At 45.8% G+C, this 15,998-nt stretch overlaps 1 protein-coding gene across 4 annotated transcripts in view; it reads right to left on the bottom strand.

The window, feature by feature from the left end:
• The window catches only part of WWC3 (WWC family member 3), a 129,046-nt gene that overhangs the window by 40,805 nt on the left and 72,243 nt on the right, over window positions 1–15,998 (bottom strand). For all 4 annotated transcript variants that reach the window (XM_068534192.1, XM_068534194.1, XM_068534193.1 and 1 more), the window contains 2 exons: window positions 13,552–13,698; window positions 9,838–9,911 (listed from right to left, as the gene is read on the bottom strand). In XM_068534192.1, coding sequence (XP_068390293.1) covers window positions 9,838–9,911; window positions 13,552–13,698 — 221 coding nt within the window. The remainder of the gene's footprint in view (window positions 1–9,837; window positions 9,912–13,551; window positions 13,699–15,998) is intronic.

Below are 15,998 nucleotides of genomic sequence, written 5' to 3'. Positions count from 1 at the left end.
TAAAGTTAGCCGTATTACCTGGCAATATATACTAATAATTCTCATACTACAAGCAGACATGTTTTTAAAAGCACTCCTTTTGAGTTTTCTGAAGTTTACATGTAAGGAGATCAAGATTCCATTTGAGTTGGCCAGCTCCAGGTTAGCTGCCATTTCACGGGCATTCAAGTTGCTGAGGGAGGCTGGAGATCCAGTCCTAGATAACCCTACTCTTTCCAGGAAAATCTCAGGTAATATCCACTACCAGAAAAAAGAATAAGGAAAAAACTGAATTATGAGAGGGAGGAGAGGCAAAGGGCAAATTTCAAAAGGTCTGCCCACTGTGAGCATAAAAGAAATAGTACAGTGGCCAGAATTAAACAGTGTACTGTAACTTTCCAGAGCTCACAAGAAAAACACCTAAGGACATATGGTGAGGGATGACTTCTATAGCAGAAACAATCTGGATGAAGTTGACTTCATGTAACCCATCTGGAGAAGTTGTTTGGGCTGTACTGAGTACTAGGCAAGCACACTGTGCTTAAGAACAGTGCTCTTTTAATAATTAAATTTCACAACAATGTGAATGACTGCATACTCATCTCAGAGGTACCTAAGAATCTAGAAGGATATTGGCATATATTGGAAAGTGCAGTTTCTTCCTCTAGATCCATACTCCGGAGGTAGACATTTGGGTTATGCTCTCAGCCAGGTTGAGAGAAGCACGTGTCTGTCTGTCTGTCTGTCTGTCTGTCTGTACTGGGAGCCAAAAGCTCTAAAAGGATTCCTTCAGCGGTTCCTAGTACAGTTGCCAAGGAATAGGTGGGATGGCTTTACCTTTAAAACAATAAGCCCTGTCTACCGTGCTGCTGGCCGGGAAACGAGCCACCTGCAAGGCGGACCCTTCGTGTGTTAGGGTTACTGCAGGGAACAGACCTTCCGCCTCAGACCACATACAGATGTACAGTTACGATGTTCCTTCTACACCCACGCCCAACACCTGATGCGTAGTGCAGGTTGGAACCCCACTCCTGCAAGCGCCATCACTCCAATTCTGGGTAATACAGGGAAAACCATTTCCAGAAAGGCTGTCTTCTGAAATATCTTTTCAGGGAAATTAAATACATGGAAACAAAGCAAGGTCACGACTACAGTTTGTTTAAAAAAAAAAATCTTTTCCAAGTTCTTTTTTTTTTTTTGGCTGTGCTGCGCGGCTTGCGGGATCTTAGTTCCCCGACCACGGACTGAGCCCAGGGCCACGGCAGTGAGAGCAGCAAGTCCTAACCACTGGATGCTTAAGAGGTGGACCGCCAGGGAACTCCCCAAGTTCATTTTTAAAGAGAACCGAGATCAATTACCCAGCCATAAAAAGGAATGAAGTTGGGTCATTTGTAGAGATGTGGATGGACCTAGAGTCTGTCATACAGAGTGAGGTAAGCCAAAAAGAGAAAAAGAAATATTGTATATTAACCCATATATGTGGAATCTAGAAAAATGGTACAGATGAACCTATCTGTAGGGCAGAAATAGAGACGCAGACGTAGAGAACAGACACGTGGACACGGGGAGAAGGGGAGGGTGGCACGAACTGGGAGGTTAGATTTGGCATAAATACACTACCATGTGTAAAACAGATAGCTAATGGGAACCTGCTGTATAGCACAGGGAGCTCAGCTCGGTGCTCTGTGACGACCTAGATGGGTGGGATGGGGGGGAGTGGGAGGGAGGTCCAAGAGGGAAAGGATATAGGTATACATATAGCTGATTCACTTCACCGTACAGCAGAAACTAACACAACATTGTAAAGCAATTTTACTCCAATTAAAAGAAAAAAAAAGTAAATAAATTTAAAAAAATAATAAAGAGAACCGAGATCAATTTAAAACTGGCAAGGGTTTTTTTTCCCCTGCGAGTCAGCTGTATTCTTTACTGATTCTTATTTTTGATAGGTAATCCCTTTTATGGCCTATATATATATCCTCTCACAAATGCCTTTAAAGGCTTTAAAACACATGTCCCTGTGCTCAGGATAGTGAAGAAATGAAAGCAAGTCCTCAATCAAGCATTCTGGTCTCATATTTATTGTGTGATTTCTAAATTCCATCCCCCTGAACAGGCCTAATGTAGACAGGAGTCAAATATGAATCATTTTTCCCTTACTATTTTTGCCCAAACACCTTTTCCGTTACAACCCAGGCACCATTAAACCATGAATGGAAACCTGCATTTATGCCGCAGAAACTGCTCAGACCCTTACAATTCACATGGAAATCTTAAATATGACTTCTTCTTCGAAGAAGAAAATGCACTTTTAACATTACACAGTTTTGAGGCATATTTTACATATCCAGAGTAATCCCCAGGTACTTGAATTTATACCTAAATTCTGTGACCTACAATATAAATTCGCATGTTCCTAAAGTACTGCTGCTTTCTGGAATAGAAATGGAACTCCAGGCAAGCCACGGCCCTGACTGGTCGTGATGGGACGTGGTGGATCCCAATGCCATGTTCCAGGACACGGTGCCAGCTTGGAGCCTCGTGCCTTCAGATGTCAATTGCAGCTACAGATTTGATACTTTTATGTTTTCTCTCCTTAGTTTTCTTTTTTGCAAATATCCATTCAAATGAAAAGCAAAAGTTCACCAAGTCTCAGCTGAGATCTGAGTCAGATGGATGGTGATATCACTTCAGCTCACTGAACTAAATATCGATAAACCAGTGTCCATTCGGCTCAACTCTTTATCCTACATTGGAGATTCACGGAGTCTGAACCTAGAAGTGTGGCGTAAGAAGGGCCTACGAATACCCCAACATCCCTCCCTGCCCTCACATCTTGTCCCCTCTGAACGAACAGATCTTCAGAGAGCGACTTCTTTAAATGAAAAGCAGATCGTCTCCAGGCTTCTTTCTCTTGGCCTGAATGGAGAAGATGCGTTCCTTTGTTTCTCACAGCCGTGCCCCACTCCCAAACCCAAACACACAGTCACTAGAGAAATGAAGGGAAAATCCAAGGGACTGATCAAATTCAGCTGGAACCCTAATACTACACCAGTGACAACGGAAGAACAGCAGGGCCCATCCTGGCAACAAACACTGAGACACGGAGAAACCGGACGGGCCGAATGTTTTGTTCCTATCAGGAACGCGAGTGTTTCTATGGAAACAGCTAGTTTGTGCACTGTACAGTTCCAGTTTCTGGAACAAGTGCTCTTAGGTTAAAAATAAGGAGCCATCTGCGTCATCAGGATTGCTTCAAGAAGACTAGCTCCTCCAAACTGGCTTTGAAAAATTCTCAAATTTTTAACCAATAATGTGAAAACATTCCTATCATAAGGTCTGCCTTGGGAATCCAAAGCCATGTTCCTAAAGGGAAAGGAATAAGCAGTTGTTTGGGTACATTTCACATGACCTAGAGTTGAAAACACAAAACTAGTCACCATGATAGTGGTGGTTTGGTCTAGAGAATTCTCTAGAAATCATACCACTGCTTGGAATTATGAGTTCCACTTCCATAAACTTCCTTTAAATCTGAATGTACATGAAACCCTCATTGTCCAGAACATTTATTGCATTTTGACGATTTCCCAACTCTGAGAAACAATCTTGAATCTAGATATACAAGGAAATACATAAGTGCTTCAACTTCTCTCCACTTAGAAGTAGCAAAGCCCAGGAGGTTTTGCAGAGGGTAGGAAAGCTAAACTTCGCAGGATGGAATGATTTCAGAAATGGGAGCTGGGAGACTGACGTCTAAGGGTGGGGCAGCAGAAGGAAAAGACAGAACGCTGAACGTGGCACTAAAATAATGAAAGCCTTGGAGTGGAAGAGCAGGGAAGGATGCGTTTTTCTGTGCTAACACTGCCTTTAGAAGTGACGCCTTCTCTTCCACGCACCGGTGGGTGAACGGGGGGACATGATGCTTTCCTGTATGTGGGACACCCTTCTCCAATGATGCTGGTCATGGAGGTGGCCATGTGGAGAGTCCCTGGACAGAACCTCAAAGCCACTGTGCTTTGACTGTGGTCCTCATTACTCAGGTTTTGGAACATTAACGTTGGTTCTAGATTTAGTTCTTGGCAAAGACCTGCTTGCTGTTGCTCCCTTCCCACGTCTACGCTGTTCTAATCATGTGTCTCATTTAGCGGCAGTCTGAAAAAACACCCAGAAAAGGCAACTGGAATAAAAGCCCTGACCTGGTGCTGGGTGGCTATGCTCCTGACCCCTGATGACCTTGACCCTCCCTAACTGTCACATGTATACCAGGAGCGGGGATCGTAGGGTTGTCCTGACCACACTACAAGGGGTATTGAGTCTAGCGTCTTGCCAGATGTGGCTGGCACTTGTAGGACCACAGCTGAGTAGGTTACAAGTCAGGAACTCACTCACTTTCCAGTTAAGCCTTAACTGTAAGCAATTTCAGTGACTGGAGGCCAAATATGATTACCCCACGGGGACTGGAGCCAGGTACTGCCACCACGTCAGGGGACCAGATCCAGACTGCCAAACACAGGGTGCTGTAATCAACGACTTGGCAACAACAAGAATGCTTCAAGGATGTTTTTAAGCAGGAGAAGGTCCAATGAAAGCACCGAACTGATTATCAAAGACTGAGATCCATCTTCTAAGTGGTCGACCATAAAGCGAGCCCCAGAGAACTCTCTCAGGGGCCGTTCTTCCCTGACCCCTAAGAAACTTGCCATTATACAACTTTCCGCCCTGATCCCTGCTCCCCCTGGACTGAGAAAGCCCTTCCTCAACATACGGGCAGCCGGAATTCCAGCATCCCTCAGGGCCCAGCTCCAATGCCATTTTCTCCAACACCCAAGAACAGGACGCATTACAGGGGGGTCCAAGACCACAAGCCCTTTCCAATGACCATGAAGGCCCAGGAAGCATAAGCCGAGCTTGGAATGATGATGTATGAGGTGACTGTGCCCTGCCTCCGTCAGATCCCTAAAGACATGCATGTCTAGATGCCCTTTCTCCTCTTAAGTCAAGGGGAAATATCCCAAGGCTCACACCAGGACGAGGGCCTTGGGGAAGGGAGCCAGGAACACAGCAGTTGGCCTGGAGCTGACTGGGCCCCAGGACTCTGTCCACTCGCCCACTCGCAGGGGTGAAGGCCAAAGATTAAGTGTGACCAAAGCAGACCCCTGTTTACTCATTCAATAAATATTCACCAGGTACTCAGCTGCTGGAATTATAGCAATGACCTAAACAGACAAAAACCCCTGCCCTCATGGGCTTCCCATTCTCGCAGGGAAAGACAGACGATAAAAAAGCAAACACATAAGTACAGAACAGGTTGGGTGATTACATTTGCTGGGAGAATCAGGGTGATGGGGGTGGGGATGGGAGGGCAACTTTATTCAGGATGATCAGAGAAGTGTCTCTGACACAGTGACCAGAAGGAGAGCAGAGGCCACGTGACCATTTGAGGCAAAGCATTCCATTGCAGGCAGAGGAAACAGCGAGGGCCAAGGGCACTGTATTAGTTTCCTTTTGTTTCTGTAACAAATTACCACAAACTTGGTGGCTTAAAACAACACACACATGATTACCTTACAGTTCCAGATGTCAGAAGTCAAAAATGGGCGAGCAGGGCTGTGATCCTTCTGGAGGCTTCGGGAAGAATCCATTTCGCAGCTGTTTCCAAGGGCTGCCCACATTCCTTGGCTCGAGGCCCTGAATCACTCTGATCTCTGCCACCCTCACATCTCCTTCTCTGCTTCTCCCTCTTATAGGGACCCTTGTGATTACATTGAGCCTATCTAGATAATCCAGGGTCATCTCCCCATCTCAAGATCTCTAGCTTGAGGCCATCTGCAAAGTTCCTTCTGCCATGGAAGGCAAAGAGTCACAGGTTTGGGGATTAGGACATCTGGGGCAGCATTATTCTGCCAACTCCAAGCACTAAATCAGGAGCGTGCCTGGCAGGTTTGAGGCCTGACATGCAAGGGGGCCAACGTGGCTGGACGAGGCTAATGCCCTGAGTCAGTGGAAGACCTGCTCCTGAGCCCCTGATGTCCACACACAGTAGGGATTTCGGAGCAAGATAAGAAGCTCAAGAGTACGGTTTCTCGAAGGCAAAAAGAAACTCTGGGCCACCCACATGTTTGCTGTGGGGGCCGTCCTGTGCACTGTGGGTGGTTTAGCGGCGTCCTTGGGCCCCCCCCCCCCGCCCCGGATGCCAGCAGTACCCTCTCTCCAGTCACGAGAACCAAAAACATCCCCCGAGGGGGCGCAAAACCCGCCCCCACCCCTTAGCGGATGATGGGATCTAACATGTTTTGAAAGGAGCACTTGTCTGAAAAAAAATTCAGACCTGGCAATTTAACTAACCAAAAGTCACACAAAATTATGCTGAACTGCACCATCACTGCAAAAGTGCACCATTCTCACCAGGGAAAAAGCACATGACAACTGAGAGAACGTCTTTGCCCATCACTCCAGTAAAATTTACAAAGAATGGTGATATTTAACGATGATGAGGAGACACAGAAATCAGGGCTCTCAATCGCCATCGGTGGCAGTGTAAAGTGTGTAAGTTATTTTGGAAGACGATTCACTGGTATCTATCCGAACTTTGAATGTACATGTCTTTAGACCCATACATTTCCTTGCTATGTATCTGTCGAAGGAAACAGCCATCTCTGCAAGGCTGGGGACTGTAAATAGATGTGCACCATTTGTGAAAAGGAAAAACTGGAATCATCTAGATGTCCATCCGTAGAAGATGGCTATAACCATTATAAAAGCTATGCATCATATACTGTATTTGACTATATTGAGCTTAATTTATTTAAATGTTTAGGTAAAAACTGGAAGGTTTCACAGCAAATCATTAATGGTGAGAGGTAGGATTAGAGAGGAGGATAAGATGGGAGGTGTCTATTGATCGCATCTTTGACAAAAACAATGTATTCATGTATTATTTATGTGTACACAGATGTACAAGCATATATGTGCATGTTTCTGAACCCTGTGTCTATACATATATGTAGTGTGTGTGCACACCGCCCCCCCCCCCAGATACTGCCTGGGGTATCCCCACCCCCAGGCAGAACCACTGGCATCCTCACATATTTCTGTTAGCTGTGGGGGAGTTTATCTCCCAAACAGGTTAAAGACCATATTTTTTTAATTTTTTTTGGCCGAGCTGCACGGCATGTGGGATGTTAGTTCCCCGACTAGGGAATGAACCCGCACCCCCTGCACTGGAAGCACGGAGTCTTAACCACTGGACCGCCAGGGAAGTCCCAAAGACCATATGTCTTTATGACATCACATAAACCACAGAATTTCTTTGAAATACCTGGAACAGGGCAGGTGCTGGGCAGAAGTATAATCTCCCAGCCTTCCAGCAGCTTCTCTGCCCACTGCTGCGGGGTGTGTGTGAAGCTGCTGGGGTCACCCACACAGATCTGCCATGGGGAAATGAGGCAGAGATGGCCCGGCTAAGACGTCACAGTCCTCCAGCACAGGGCAGGGGTCCTCGGCCTCAGCACTAGTGACATTTGGATGACTCTCTGCTGGGGGCCGTCCTGTGCGCTGTAGGATGTTGAGCAGCGTCCCTGGTCTCCACCCACTAGATGCCAGGAGCGCCCACCCCAGAGCTGTGACAACTAACAACATCTCTAGACATGGCCAGAAGTCCACCGGTGGGGCGGGGGTGGGGGGGGTGAAGTCGGGCCGTCGTACCCCTCCCCCATTCCCCACCCCACAATTGGGAACCATTGTGCTAGTGGGAAAAGAACAAGGCAGTGCTTGTGTGAGCCAACCCAGGACGTCTTTACAACGCATCTCTGATTTCTAAATGCGGCCAACGCAGCCCAGAAAGGCGTTTCTGAGAAGCCCCTACTGTCCCACAAAGGTTGAAGCGCTGGGGACAGGACCCTCCTCTGCAGCTGCAGTGCATTTCCTAACAAGGTTCTGGTGACCTTGAAATACTCCTTCCATTTAGAAGATACTGATGAAGTGCAGTGTCCTCCCCTGCATAATTTTCTTAAATAATGGACTTTCCCCCCAAATGTATTATCTCGATATTTAAAAAGTTACCTCACTCTGTACCGACATCATCTCTGGAAAACAAAGAAATCACTTGCTGTGGTTGGTAAATGTCACAGCAGAACAGTAACAATGATGTTAAGTGTAGCAACCGTCAATTTTCTGCAGTTTAATACAACACAGCAAATTCCCATACCCACACAATGCAGCAGAAACATGCAGGAAGGAGCCGAGGAATACTGAGGAGAGACAGCAGCGGCTGACAATCGCCAGCCAGCGAGCTCCTGAGAAGGGATGCGTGAGGCCGGGGAAGCAGGTGCGGGGGGAAGTGGTCTGCGTGGAAGTGCAGGGCCCGCCTTGAGCACAGCAAGGACATCGTGAAGAACAAGAGCCGGGAGGACCGGGCAGAGGGGCTTTGGGCAGAGGCCGCAGCAGCTCAAGCCGGCCCTCCAGCAGGGAGTCAGATGATCTGCTTCTGTTGCTATTTTTACATTTGCTAAAAAGGTAACAGGGGGCTTCCCTGGTGGCGCAGTGGTTGGGAGTCTGCCTGCCAATGCAGGGAACACGGGTTCGAGCCCTGGTCTGGGAAGATCCCACATGCCGCGGAGCGACTGGGCCCGTGAGCCACAATTGCTGGGCCTGCGCATCTGGAGCCTGTGCTCCGCAACAGGAGAGGCCGCGATAGTGAGAGGCCTGCGCACCGCGATGAAGAGTGGCCCCCACTTGCCGCAACTGGATGAAAAAGCCCTCAACACGGAAACGAAGACCCAACACAGCCATAAATAAATAAATAAATAAAATAGTTAAAAAAAAAAAAAAAGTAACAAAGCGGATTTCCAGACATCCCTGAATGATACACCATACTGAGCGGGCCCGACTTTTTGCTTCCAGAACTACGCCCTCACCCTGCTTGGCATTCGTGCCTCCTCCCCCCGCCCCCAGACAGCAGTTCATATGTGACTAAAGAAACGTTTTTGTGAAGCGTTCCATATTTTTAAAAAAGAATTAAAAAAAAAAAAACCTTTTTGAAAAAGATAGGCTTCACAGCTTTCCGAAGCACATATTTTGAAATAATTTGGTTTTAAGACTCTTTCCAGAAGGCACAAAAGAGAGAAAGTCCCTAAAAAAAGAACATGAAAGCTAGGGCAGGGTCAGAATACTGAACACGGTGCACATGGGGAGGAAGGTGACAGGCTGAAAACACTGTGCCTGCGAGGCCGGCAGCCGCCTGGCAGTGCCGCCCATGAATCCCAGATGAGACCAGGAGGGAGGGAGAGACACATTTTGAAAATGCACAAACAAGGTCAAGTCCCGATTTTCAGAAGGCGGGTGATGGACAACACAGGTCAACAGAAGCGACTGACTTTCAATTCTCTCCATCAAAATGATGTAGATTAGGTACCGCTATCACCCGTTGACCTAATCCTTTCTAAACTGTCTTTTAACCCAAGATACGTGGCTTTTTCTGTTGACCTATGGAACAAGCAGCCACATATTCAAAAACCAGGTTTGCTTAAGCTGGTCTGAGGGACTGATGCTCCGTCGGAAGGCAGGGAGGGGGTTCTGAGCTACCTGAGAGGATAAGGAGAGCCGGAAAAGTCTCTGTTTTTATTAAATCCCGTCTTCATAACTGTTTGCAATATTGAGAGTTTCACATTTTAATGCACATGAAATTTTGTCACATGTATTCAGAAGCGACACATAAATGAGGAACCTTAATTCTGTACTCTATCAGACACTGCTTTCTGATAAGAAGTGGATAAATCACACATTGGAACTCTGCAAAACCGCTTTCCACAGGAGAAAGGAAGTAAGCAGGAGGCAAGGTTTGAAAAAGGAGCTTCTTACCTCTTTCTGGCTTCCTCATACTGCCAGTTAAGCCTGACTCGGTCCACAAGCCTTGTTTTATCATCAAAGACGAACTTTGTGGAACAGAAGAAAGAAAAAAATGGGGGAGACACATTAAAAACATATTTTCAAAATAGAAAATTCACTTAAACTTCCAGCAACAATGAAGAATATTTTAATTTGCCTCCCAATTTCCATTTTTCAAAGGTCTGGAAGGAAACACACCAAATAACAGTTGCCACCTCTGGTCAGTGGAGGTTGGGAGTGGGGCTGGGAAGACTTTTGCTGTCCCAACACTGGTGGATTTTTTTTAAAAAAAACAGTGGAAGTATATTCATCTATTGTGCGATTCCAAGCAACAACAACAAATTAAGCTTTAAGAGAAATAGGGAATTCCTCAAAGTTGATACAAAAGCAAAAAAATTCATCCCGCCTAGTGTAGTATATGCTCTCATTCCTCAATAAACAAAAAACAATGGTGTTCTCCTAAAAAGTCACAAGATCTGAAGAAGACAGACTAGCTGTGTGAGCTGTTGGCTACGGGACTCCTTCGACTGCTATGCAGTCCGTTAAAGAATCAAAGGTGAAAGGACGGAAGGAAGGCACGGAAAAGCCTGGGACTGGACGCCTCACCTGAGGAGTCAAGAGTTGAAATGAGGAGCTCTGATGCGATCACTAGTTGTACCTAAATATTTTCATACCAATTACACTGAAGCCAACACATTCCCAAACAAAACAAACAAGACCTGTATGAGAGGTAACTGCAGCTCACCTTGATTACTTCTTCCTTCATTCCTGGAAATATATGACTCTAGTTTCAGTAAATCGGCTCCATCTGTAGATCTGGCCTTACTCGGCCATATCTTACGGCCACTAAGTCTTTATTTTTTTAAATGACCTCGTGTCGACAAATATTTGGAAATATTCTACTTGTATGAGTGGCGATGAATTCACTGACACGAGTTTTGAGACAGGTCAATGGGGAATTTCCTTATATCTTTATCGCCTTGAATGGCAAGAAGAAATGCCTTATACGAGACTAAGCATTCGCCAATGAGATGTGTCACGATTTTACACATTTCAGTAGCCTCACCCAAGGCCTCTCTCCACAGTGTCCTCAATATAAATGCATTTAGGCTGCAGCACCACATCTGCAGAAACTCTCTACAATGGAAGTGAGCTACTTGTCACCTTGTTCATTAGAGACCCCTAAAGCTGACTCATCATCAAGACAAATAAATGTCATTTCTTAAACCTCTTCTCAATGCTATTTATGAACCTCTAAGCTCTGATTTTGCACTCTTCTGTGAGAATAAAATGGACATTTTAACTTAAAAAAAAAAAAGCCTACAGCCAAACAGATCCAACAGGTTCCTGCTTCATGGATCCTACATAGCCCTACAACATGTACTCCAACTGCTAAATTCCAACGTTAGGCTTGTACTGCTTACAAATCTGTGCTTGCAAAGCCGTGGGCTCCAAAAGCATGTTTGATTCCATCAATGCCCATCCCACAAAACTAACTCAAAGTGATAACTACGTGAGGTAGGCAGGCGTCTAAGATGGCCCCCAATGGCCTTCACCTCCTGGGATTCATCCCCTGTGAAATCCCTTCCCTTTGAGAGTGGGCTAGACCCATGACTTGACTCTAACCGACAGAATACAACAAAGATGATGGGAAGTCATCTCTGTGATTAGATTACAAAAGACTGTGACTTCCTTCCTGCTGGAGACTCTCTTGGCTTCCACACTGTGACAAAGCCAGCTGCCGTGCCAGAGAGGTCTATATGGTGAGGAACAGAAGCCCTCAGTCCAACGACCTGTGAGAAACTGAATCCTGCCAACAATCACGTAAGCCTGAAAGTGGACCCTTCCCAGTCAAGCCTTCCGATGAGGCTGCAACCCTGGCTGACACCTTGACTGCAGTTACTTGAGAGCCCCTGAAGCAGAGGACACAGCCCAGTTTCCTGATCCACAGTATAAATGTGAGATAATAAAAGTGTGCTGTTTTAAAATGCTAGGTTGGGGATGTTTTGTTATGCAGCAATAGCTAACTAATGCAGTTATACCCTTTTGATGTATTTTTCTATAACATGATGTAGTAGAAAACACAGAGGTTTAGGGATCAGAGACATTGATTCAAACCCAGACCTGCCTCTTCCTGGCTACATGACCTTAGGTAACCTGGCACCTTGACCCCCTCATCAGTCAAAGGAAGATGGAAACCACTACTTAAGTTGAGGTAACAGCCATGAAGCTGCCAGGGCCAGTCCCAGTAAACTCATAAACAATGATAATTTACTGCTGAAGTTATTATAGCTGTATAACCAGCCACTTCCCACCTGACATTTTTAGAAAGTCTTACCTAAATCATTACAGAACCTTCGATCTTACCTGTTGCTCTCAAACTAGTTAAGAGTCTCTAAAAATTCTAATTCTAACCTTATGTTGAGCAGCAATGAATTATTCATGGAATTCAATAAGTATCATACTTCTTTCCTTCTCTCATGCCAAAATCTTTAGGCAAAACTGCCAGACATTTTTGACTTACAGATTCTTCCCTGTTTTAAACCAAAGATACCTAGTCAAAAAATGTCCAAGTGTACTTTTGAGAACAATGAGGGGAACACAGCAAACAGGGCAGTTCAGGACATCCAAGACACAGAGGCATTATTTCCTATATTATACTCCCCTCAAAGAGGCACTATTTGTCGACATTTTAAAATATCAGCTGATTATTTAAAATCCAGAGTTTTTTAGTCAATGGTTTTCCTTTCTTTTTGTTTCTTTTTATTTATTTAATTTGAGGAAGGCATTCTGCATTCCACTGATATTTCATCTTTATTTAGTAAGCCCTAAGAAAAAGAAGCCATCCAAACTGTTTTTCCATTTGTAACAAATCAATGTAAAACTTCACTCAATGACATTACAACAGTAGTGTCTTTAAGTAGTCACCACCCTGCTTCAAATGATGGTTGCCAATTTTGTTTTCGTGGCTAACTCCAGGCTTTATTAATTATCAAAAGGGGCATTATGAAATTCTTCCAAGTCCCAAACAAAATTAATTTCAATTCAGTTCAATTTCCTGACGTTCTCTTAGAAGAATAAGAAATAGCATCAAAGTATAACCCAAGAGTGAGACAGCCACAAAGCCTCTGAAACTCACTGGTCTAAGCCAAAGCTCAGCAAACTATGGCCCGAAGGCCAAATCCGGCCCACCACCTCTTTCTGTAAATAAAGTTTTATTGGAATTTTACTGGAACAAGCCCCACCCACCCGTTCACATATGGCCAACGGCTGCTTCTGCACTATGACAACACGGCTGAGTAGCTATGGCAGAGACTGCATGGCCAGCAAAGCCTCAAACACTTCTTATCTGGACCTTGGCAGAAAAAGTTAGCTGATCCATGCTCTAAAAACGTCATATGTCTGCCAAGAAACATCTAGACTCAACTCTCAAAAGGATTCTGCCTTTTTTAAGAATCCGAATCACAAGGATAGAGGTAATAAGCCATTCAGTTGCCTCCCAGGCCCCTGAACCTTCAAGATGGCTGGATGTGAAAAACAATATTCTTTCTTCAAACTTAATGGCACAAAAGCCAAAACATTTTTGAAGGGACAGTGGAAAATTTAAAGAAATGGGTGACGGCCACACGAAAGCAGTCCTTTTCTCTCTGGGCACACTCGGCTCCTCCCCCTGCCCAATGAGCGTACCTCGCCGATGACCTCGGTCTGAGACCCAGCGTCGCAGAACTGGTGAGGCGAAGACTCGCCCAGCGCGCCTGCACTGGGAGGGAACTCTTGCAGAGGGTCGGTAAGAGAACAGCTATTCCTGAAGCCATCGGTCAGCTTGGCCAGGCTCTGGAACAGAATGAAACAAGAGACTTGAGCAGCGATGGCGACGCTTCTCTTCCCTTTCACAGCGGCCATTTTCTTCCTGTTCCAGGTCGGCAGCTTCATCACTGGAGAGCGGGCCGGCCCCAACTCCATTCTCACGAGAGTCAAAAGAAATGTCGATCAGCACATGCACCTTTCATGAAACTCGTAGTAATTTAAATCAGACGGCAACTGAGTCCTCCTGGCAGCATGTGAATAATATAGAGAACAACTGTGGTACCATTTTTACTGTTTTTTAAACCTTTGTGTTTCCTAAAGAAAAAATAAGCATTCCCTCCAAAAAAGCCAAATTCAAAATAGAGAGTAGAAAGGCAGTTGCCAGGGGCTGGAGGGCTGGGGGAAGTGGGGAGACGCTGGTCAAAGGGTACCAAGTCCCAGCTGTAAGGGGAATAAGTCCCCGGATCTCGTGAACCTCACGTCCGCAGCATGGTGAGTATAGTTAGCAAGACTGTAGCGCATATTTGCAAGTTGCTAAGAGAGTAGATCTTACAAGTCCTCACCATGTAAAAGGAAAGGTAACCGTGTGCCGTGATGGCTGTGTTAACTAATTTTATTGTGGTGATCGTGTCACAATAGATGTGTATATCAAACCATCACGTACACCTTAAATTTATACAGTTTTATTTGTCAAGTGTACCTCAATAGAGCAAAGGGGAGGGGGGAAAGTATTTCCATCCAAAATAGTCTATCAATAAATAAGTCCAACAGAGATGAATGCCACCTTGAGATCTTTAGTACCACACAGAAGGTGAAAACAGCTCCCAGCCGATACTTACATATTCTTATAACCTGGCTTTTCAGTCATAATGCTACAGGGTCAAAAGTCATCTTATATGGATGTCAGTCTGCCAAAAATTAGAGTAAGCATAAATTCTGGTACAGGGAACCCTTTTGGGTGAAAGTTAAAGAGAAATCAGATATTCTAAGATTTTTAAAAGACCTGTGAAAAGCAACTATACCCCCATAAAAAGAAATCTAAAAAAATAAGAGGAAAACATGAAAAAAAAATTTTTTTTAAATAAAAGACTTGGGAAAGCATTCACGTTCAGCAGATATTCCTGCAGACACTAGACGCCCACGTGCAGTGTACCCCAGGTAGCTGCCTCTGGATCTAGACAAAGGCGTCTTGGAATGGGCCAAGATTGCTACAGTCATATAAGAAAGATGAAACAACTTATTTGATTTTACTAGATGAAGACGTTGCCTGTGCGTCTCCCTGGAACGTCTCAGAGAAGATGCTGGGGTCTGAAGCTTCTTCCAGAAATTCTATCTCCAGCCTCCGTGGTGGGGAACCCACTCGAGGCAACGGGGTGGCTTGGCCAGCTCTGCACTCTCAGAAAGAACGGGGCAGGGACACCAGCTCCACGTCCCGGGCAAGGCCTCCGTGTCCCTGGGGTGAAGTACCACCTGGTTCACGCCAGGGTTTGGGCTTGGATCACATGGGTGATGTCCGCAGAGCGCCTCACCCAGTGCGGCACACAGAGGCCTCGGCAGACGGCGGCTGTTCTCCTTGCTACCAGGCCTCGGAGAAAATCTAACAACTGATCATTGACCTCTCATGACCTGGAGATACAGGGCATCTGAAAATACAGATTTCTGGGTCCCAACCCCAGACAGTCTAATCCAGGAGACCTGGGGTAGGGTCTGGTACTCTGCAATTGAACGAGCAGCCTAGGGACAGTCCAGCCTCACGCCCGTGACGTCAGGAAGCACCGCCGGGCAAGGCAGTCATGTGCGCGCCTGCTGCACTCGGCCTACGAGTCTGAGCTTTGCTCCCATGTCCTTCTGTGTCTTACATGCTACAGAATCGAGACAAATGCCCCCCAGCACCAGGTGCTCACTCGGTGTGCTGAGCCGAAAAGAAAAGCCACAACAGAGAGCATCAGATGCATTCCGGCATGGAGCAGAAGCCCGGCATAGGAGCCCGGCACGGGTCTCTGCAAAAACTCAGCTTTTTCTAAAAATAACAGAAACTACAGGAGTTCAAGGGGCAAAAAAATAAAGCAATATACAGCTACAGTGAAAAGAAGTCTGTCCTCATGGCGGAATACTGTGCAGCCATATCCAGGAAGGAGGGAACTCTGAGTGCAGAGACGGGAAAAGGTACAGGGCCTAAGAGTTAGGTGCGGAAGCTACCACGGGGCAGCAGGCACAGGCCCGGCTTTCCGCGAGGGCAGCTGGCCACGTGTTCACACTTTCAAGTGTCTGTATAAACACTGGAAGGGTGTACAAGAAGCTAATAAAAGCAGCTACAGGAGGTGAGA

This window comes from Eschrichtius robustus, chromosome X (assembly GCF_028021215.1).
Source record: "Eschrichtius robustus isolate mEscRob2 chromosome X, mEscRob2.pri, whole genome shotgun sequence".
Taxonomy (NCBI): Eukaryota; Metazoa; Chordata; class Mammalia; order Artiodactyla; family Eschrichtiidae; genus Eschrichtius; species Eschrichtius robustus.
The sequence above is the reverse complement of the archived record's forward strand: the minus strand, read 5'-3'. Positions and strand labels throughout refer to the sequence as shown.